Below are 8,005 nucleotides of genomic sequence, written 5' to 3' on the forward strand. Positions count from 1 at the left end.
CTCACTACGATACAGGTCCGCTTAGCATTAGGTTATTGCACATACTTCCCTATCTTCTTCTTTTTCTTTCGGCTTTGTCCCTTCAGCCAGTCTGTGGTCCCTGCCATTTGCAAACATGCACGAGCAGTGGTGGAGCATGAGATGCTATTCAATTCTGTATTGCCTTTTCTTTTGCAAGAGTTGTTTATTTTTGGTTCTATTTGAATTTTTTAGTTTTAATTGTTTTTAATTGTTTTAATTGTTTTTAATTGTTTAAATTACTTTTTCACAGAGGGCCAGACAAGTTTGTAATTTCTTTCTCCCTTGGTATATAAAATCATCATTTAGAAACTGCATTTCCTTGGGTTGTCTCTGTGTCATACTAAAATTGGTTTGATGATCTGAAACCTTTGTGTGTGATAAATATGCAAAAAACACAGAAATCAGGAAGGGGGCAAATACTTTTTCACGGCACTGTACATGTGTGAGTTTTTGTTGCTTTTCCCCCTTTGTACTGAATCCGTACCAAAAACGTACTGAACCATGACCCCCATGCCTGCTGTGAGCATAACAGTCCTGCAAACAGCTTGGTGCATGTTATAGAGGCCAACTGACGAATTGAGTGACAATACATTATGTAAGGAGTGGGCATGTAGATGGTTTTGTAAATTCTAACAAAATTAGGTTCCATATATAGCAAAGAAATACTTGCTAGGTGATACTACTAAAGATACAATGAGGATCAATTGTTAGACGATAAACAAAACAAAATGGGATGGTAAAAAAAAATGGAACCTCACCATTTACCATACAGAAGGTTGGATCAGTGATATCAACAGTCGTCGTTCACAAATAATTTTAGAAATATAACCAAAACACTGTTCAAAAAACAATGCAAAAAAAGTGTAAAAAAAAAACAACAACAAAAAACCCCAAAAACATTATTCTAATAACTATCTAACAGCAGAAAGCTAAAATGAGTTTTCTTTATTTATAATTTCATTAGAGCACAAACCAGTAGGTAGAGATTTAAGTCATTTATTTAGGTAAAAATGTTTTATAGCAACAGCAATTACCAGGCATATTTAGACACTGGATAAAAAACATTTATCATATAAGTTCTACACAAATTACATGTACATTGGATGTTAATAAAGATTTAGCTAATAGCCAGATAAAATGTATTTTTTAAACACAATCATGACATGTTCTTGTTAAATAGGGTGTAATATTGTTAATCAAATGTTAATCAAGAATGGAACCTATGTATCTATACCTCTATATCTATACATTACCTACAAGATTTCTTACCCTATTTGGGGACCCATCTCTATAAATAGTCCTCATGAATGTTAAGACTACTACTATATGTTTGCTGGCTGTTGCAGTCCTCCATGTTTTTTCTATTACTGCCTTGTATTTTGAAGTTGAGAACATTTTACAATTTGTATATGTGCATTAGCATTATTTAAAGGTTCGCTATGCTATTTCCGTGGCATTCTTGTTTTCCTTGCCATTCTGTCTTTGTTGTCATCAGCAGCATCCCCTGCACCACTCACTAGGACCTTCACGCACTTGGGGAAATCATCGAATTTGGGGGAAAGCAAAAAATTGTAGATGAGGGCTGCTGCTATTCCACCACAGATTGGCCCCACCCAGTACACCTAGATTGAAAATAATAACAAATTACTTGCTCAATCTTTGTAAGTAACTAACTAATAAACAACTGCGGTTATCAGAGAAAAATGAATTTGCATTTTCAATTTATGCATTTAGCAGACGCTTTTATCCAAAGCGACGTGCAGAGCAGGATTAACGTTAACTATCTTAACTATCTATCCTTCTGTTTCTTTGCCTTTCTCTCTGTCTGTCATGTAGTTCTAAAAATGATAGGAAATGTAAATTATAAGCAATTGTAAAGCAGGTGCAAACTGCTGACTCACCCAGTGATTTTCAAACTTGTTAAGAACTAGAGCAGGGCCAAAAGAGCGAGCAGGGTTGATTCCACAGCCGGTGTAGCTTATCTGTCATGAAACACACACACACACATACATATATATACATATACATATATACACATACTTTTCCACATATATATATACATATACATATATTCACATACTTTTTCCCTTATTATGGCCCTTAAGAGTCTGACTTACTCGTAAAGGCCATAATAAGGGCAAAGGTTTCCAAAAAAAAAATGTCATAAAGTGAATGTAACACAATCCGATGTGTGGCGTACCATCAGCGCATGTAAACAAAGATGCGTGACAATGTATTTGTCTGCTTTGCTCACCAACTAGTTCCCATGCGAAATTCTGATTTTACAGTGTTAGTTTCTTTACCTGAGCTACGTAGAATGACGTCAGATGATCTGTACTTATTTTGTGTTTTTTAATCCCAATAACCACCTAAGCTTTACATATCTACTGAAAGAGGACCCCTAGTGATGTGACACTTACAATAGTACAGTACAGAAATTATTCCATAACCCTCAGGTTATGAGACATCTACCCAACCTACTCAGCTAAATCTACCCACAATTTATTAATCAATTCCATCAACACACGTATCATTTTGCTTAAAACTATTATGCACTACATGTGTTAGTGACTGTCTAGGGAAACTTACAGCTGCCAAATGTCCCAAGCAGACAGAGAGACCAATGGCCAAAGGTGCCGAGCCAGTAACATCACGTCGCTTTTTATCAGTGACTGCAATCACACACAACACCAACTGAAATGTGGCGAAAAGTTCGATGGCCAAACCTTGTCTGAAATTCACATCACCGAGCTGTTTGAGAGAGAGAGAGAGAGAGAGAGAGAGAGAAAGGGAAACAGAGAAATGGAAAATACAATTGGCTTATCTTTAAATACACACACAGCTGTTTAAAATTATATATTAAAACATAATAAAGATATCCAAAAATTATATATTAAAACATAATAAAGACCTAAATGCATTATACCTTAATTAAATTTACAATGGAAATGGTTTTCAGTTCATACTTATATTTCAGATAATTCAGTGTGTTTTGTATTAGGACAATATGAAAGAATTTTTGTAAATTTATGATATACATACAGCATTAACTCCCAGGGCCGTAGTGTTATATGGACGTGTTCCATACACAATTCCACTCGCCAAAGTTGCACCTAGCAACTGGGCTAATATGTACATGAAGGCCTTTGACAAGCTGATTTGGCAGCTAACGAGCAAACCGACGGTGACTGCAGGATTCAGGTGAGCTCCACTGATATGACCTAAGCTCTGGGCCAGTGTGGCTATTGCCAAACCAAATGCAAGTGACACCTTCAATTCTTGGTCTGGTCTGGTGTTGTTTGGGTTCCCGATGGCTGAAGAAATAGCAAGGAATATAAAAAGAGTCATGCCAACGAATTCGGCCGTAACGGCCCTCCAGAATGAGTTCTTCTTAAGTTCTGACATGATTTTGACAAGTTCTGTAAAACCTAAAAAATGAGAAGGGAATACTGAATTAGTTTAGCTGGAAAATGTAAACTCTCTCTCACTCTCTCTCTCTATATATAGTTGTTGTTTATGCCTATATGTTTTTTGCTTTTTAATGCACTTTATTCTTTTTTTTTTTTTTTTTTTTTTTTGCTTAATCCATGAACATGTAGAAGCAATCACTGTGACATCGCTGAAAGGCAGGGTACATCCTAAATGGGTTAACATTATTTTACATGGACTATACATAGATATGAACAACAATACACAAAAAACAAACACAACTAGTCCTGAACCTTGTGCATTACTTTAAAACAATTGGCACACGATATAATTAAGGACAGTTATTTTCGACCAGGAACAATAGCATTAATATTGGTTTTACTACACTATGCAGAGAAAGTGACTTTACCTGTAGAATTGGAAGTTGGCAATTAAAGGTGATTTTTTTTTTCAAATATTTTTTTGTTTATCCTTTGTTTATTTTAAAGGTAATTTCATCTGATACTTTGCATTAGGGAGTAGCCTTCAGTGTAGATCATTCTTTCATGGTTATCTTGTTTTAGATTTCCAAGTAAATGATGTCATAACTGTAGCCTTTGACCTTTTCCCTTTGATCTTTATCTCTTGCTCTTGTGGAAAGTATCTGTCTAGTTTATTTTGATAACTTCTTAACGTGTATGTTAAGTATTTATATTATTAATGTAATTGTGTAGTTCATCCCCCCACCTAACAGCCTCTAAAATTAGCTTAGTTTTACATTAATAGCAATCAGACAAGAATTTAGGTAAGGGCCATCTACTGTATATAGTACTCAAAGTAAACCCAAAAAGGTCCAGAGATGGTCCATCAGCATTCCTGATGTTTTGTCTGTTTAGTCTGTTAGTGTTGCTGGCTCTGGTGTTGTTTCCTCAGCACACTATTGCAAAGAAAATGGCACTGGCAACCACAGACTGATAGAAGAGCATCTTGCTGCACACGTTGAAGGATCTCAGCTTTCTTTGGAAATAAAGTCTGCTCATCCCAGATGGGCTTTTTAAAAAACAATCACAGCGTCGATGTTAGCTTTCCAATCCAGCGGATCACCACCCCCAGGTACCTGTAGTCCTCAAACTCCTCCACCATCTCATCTCTGATCCATAGTGGTTGTAATGGCATCCTCTTCCTTCTGTCAAGTCAATCACCATGTCTCTGGTCTTGTTGACAGTTCAGCCTCAGGTGATTCTGTTCAGACCACTAAACAAAGTTGTTAATCAATGTTCTGTACTCACCTTCCTTACCCTCTCTGAGTCATCAGAAAACTCCTGCAGAAGACATGACTCAGAGTTGTACTGAAAGTCAGTAGTGTATAAGGCGAAGAGAAAGGGAGACAAAACAGTTCCCTCTGGAGCTCCTGTATCGCCACCACGTCAGACAAGATACTGCCTATACAAACAAACTATGGCCTGCTTGTCAAGTAGTCAGTGAGCCAGGAGATCATTGCATTGTCAACACCCATCAGCAGTGGTTGGATGGTGTTGAAACCACAAGTCAAAGAATGTGTCTATGAAGATTCTCAGTCATCCAGGTCATGGTCAAGTTTTTAAGTTCTGTTAGGCAACTGGAGGTGAATTTTCTAAAAGAAGACGTTTCACCTCTCATCCGAGAGGCTTTTTCAGTTCTAACTGGTGGTGGGGAGTACAGCAGATATATACTCTAGGTGTGAAAGAATAAAGCTACTTCAGCTCCACCCTGTTGGTTGGGGCCTTGGGGTCAACTGTGAAAGTGTAAACAGTTGTTACTTTTCTCTAGCTGTTCCAGCCTGCCTGCACTTCTATTTTCATTCCTCTTCTTTCTAGTGCAAACCTCCACCTCTCTAGGTTCTCTTCTAGCTGCTGCCTACTCTCACTACAGATCACAATGTCATCTGCAAACATCATAGTCCATGGGGACTCCTGTCTGACCTCATCTGTCAATCAGTCCATCAGAACAGCAAACAAGAAGGGGCTCAGGGCCGATCCTTGATGTAGTCCCACCTCCACCTTGAAGTCTTCTGTCCTTCCAACAGCACACCTCACTACTGTTGTACTATTCTCATACATGTCCTGCACCAATCTAACATACTTCTCTGCCACTCCTGACTTGCTCATGCAAAACCACAATTGCCTCTCTTGGCACTTTCTCATATGCCTTTTCTAAATAAAACAAATACACAATGCAGCTCCTACTGACCTTTTTTGTACTTCTCCATCAGCATCCTCAAAGCAAATAATGCATCTGATGTACTCTTTTTAGGCATGAAACCATAGTGTTGTTCACAAATCTCTCACCAGAAATTTCCAATCCTCCCCCTAAAAACAAGACCACAGTTTTATTTCAAAGGACACCCAGCCAAAAGTGTCCATATTTTCCGCACTATAAGGCGCACTTAAAAGCCTTTACTTTTCTGAAAAATCGACAGTTTGCCTTATAACCTGGTGCGCCTTATATATTAATACTGGTTGTGCATACTGAGCTCGAACCAATTTTATAAAGCACACAACTGAAGCACGCTGGGAGCCAACAATAATGTTTAACAGTTAAGCTTTAACTCTGTTATCACAATAAGAAGATGCTCAACAACAATTGTTACAGTATGGTTGTGTAACCCAAATCTATACAATGTCGCGTCATGCCTTCCAACACCCGGAGACTCTACGTTGTGTTTTTGTATTGTCGATGTATGGTGCAATGCAGGACGACTCAGACACATGGCTGACGATTTTTTCGTGGTCAAAAACTCTTTATTTCTCCTTTTTTATCGATTCACAGGAAAAACACACTGGAAAACAACATCTGCACTTCTACACGGAACAGCGTCAAAACAACAATCACCCAGCCGCTAGTTCCGATATGTGGACGACACTTGGGTCAAAATCAAGGTCCATGAGCTCGATAACTTCACAGACCACATCAACGCGGTGGACAGGAACATCAAGTTCACCAGAGAAGATGTAAAAAACAACAGTCTTGCATTCCTGGATTGTGCTGTTCACATCTCAGAGGACAAACAACTCAACATAGAGGTATACAGGAAACCAACCCACACTGACCAGTACCTCCGTTATTAGAGTTATTAGAACCCTACAGTCACGGGCAGATACCATTCCCACCACCAACAGAGGTAAGATGAGAGAACAGGGACACATTAGGACAGCTCTCGAGACCTGTAGCTATCCCAGGTGGGCTTTTTAAAAAACAAACAAAAAGAGGCCCACAAAGAGGGAGGACAACAGGAGGAGGGGGAATGTCGTCATTCTTCTTGTCTTCAAATCAAATCAATCTATCCTAAGCACCATTGGCAGATTTATTTTAAAATTAATGTTAAAGTGACTGATTGTTGTATCACTTTCAAGTTTAACAGGGTGCAAGGGATCTGTTTATTATATGTACTTACCCAAACAAGATAAAGATCCCAAGCTTGGGCCGAAAATTGAGTTAAACTTGCCAGGTAAGAACACAAATATACAAAATCATGGGTAAAGAGTTATATCTCAACGGTGCTTCAGTACTATAGAAATATGTAAAATATTACAGGTTAGTTAGGTAAGGAAAGCGATACTATGCCATTTTAGCTATTTGTTTACGACTTGATCGCTTTCTTGCTATAGTACTGCTAAATGATTCTTGGGTTCGATTCCCAGAGGAACCACACGCTAGGTGTGGCCTTTTAACAGCATATTTGCTGCTAACACAACAATTTCCCAAATATGTGATCAATATAGTACATCTTTTTTGTTTACTTCACGGCATTCATTTATTGCTTAACCTTGCATAAACATACACAAAGTCGAGCAGAGCTGAGAACACGAACAGAGTTGAGCACAGCAACAGACTTGCTCAGGAACCGACTAGGAACAGCTACAACAAAAAGCTCGACACAACGCTGGCACGAATGATACAGCGCTCACACACGGACAGTCACTTAATTAATGATCCCCCAAGGCCAGAGTGAGGGAGAGGGGTCTATATACAGGGAGCACCAGCAGCTAGAAGAGAACCTAGAGAGGTGGAGGTTTGCACTAGAAAGAAGAGGAATGAAGGTCAGTCGTAGCAAGACAGAGTACCTGTGTGTAAACGAAAGGCAGAACAGTGAAATAGTACGGTTACAAGGAGCAGAGGTGGTGAAGGTGCAGGAGTTTAGGTACTTAGAGAAGTGAAGAATAGAGTACAGGCAGGATGAAACAGCTGGAGAAAAGTGTCAGGAGTAATCTGTGACAGAAGAGTGTCAGCTAAGGTGAAGAGAAAGGTTTACAGGACGGTGGTGAGACCAGCCATGAAGTATGGCTTAGAGACGGTAGCAATAGGCAGAAGACAGGAGACGGAGATGGAGATGGCAGAGTTAAAGATACTAAGATTATCTTTAGGAGTGACAAGAATGGACAGGGTCAGGAATGAGGTCATTAGAGGGACAACACAGACAGGAAGGTTTGGAGAAAAAGCTAGAGAAGCCAGATTGAGATGGTTTGGACATGTGCAGAGGAGGGACAGTGGATACATCGGTAGAAGAATGTTAGAGATGGCGCTACCAGGTAGGAGA

At 39.0% G+C, this 8,005-nt stretch overlaps 1 protein-coding gene across 1 annotated transcript; it reads right to left on the minus strand.

Moving 5' to 3' along the window:
* Positions 1-1,001: 1,001 nt before the first annotated feature.
* Positions 1,002-4,000, minus strand: LOC103390502 (aquaporin-1-like). Its single transcript, XM_008326385.3, has 5 exons — positions 3,860-4,000; positions 3,064-3,449; positions 2,611-2,772; positions 1,923-2,003; positions 1,002-1,643 (listed from the first exon to the last, which is right to left on the minus strand). The coding sequence occupies exons 2-5, from the start codon at positions 3,424-3,426 to the stop codon at positions 1,464-1,466; spliced, it is 786 nt and encodes a 261-aa protein (XP_008324607.1). The 5' UTR covers positions 3,427-3,449; positions 3,860-4,000; the 3' UTR covers positions 1,002-1,463.
* Between the last annotated feature and the right edge of the window lie 4,005 nt (positions 4,001-8,005).

This window comes from Cynoglossus semilaevis, chromosome 15 (assembly GCF_000523025.1).
Source record: "Cynoglossus semilaevis isolate Cse_v1.0 chromosome 15, Cse_v1.0, whole genome shotgun sequence".
NCBI lineage: Eukaryota > Metazoa > Chordata > Actinopteri > Pleuronectiformes > Cynoglossidae > Cynoglossus > Cynoglossus semilaevis.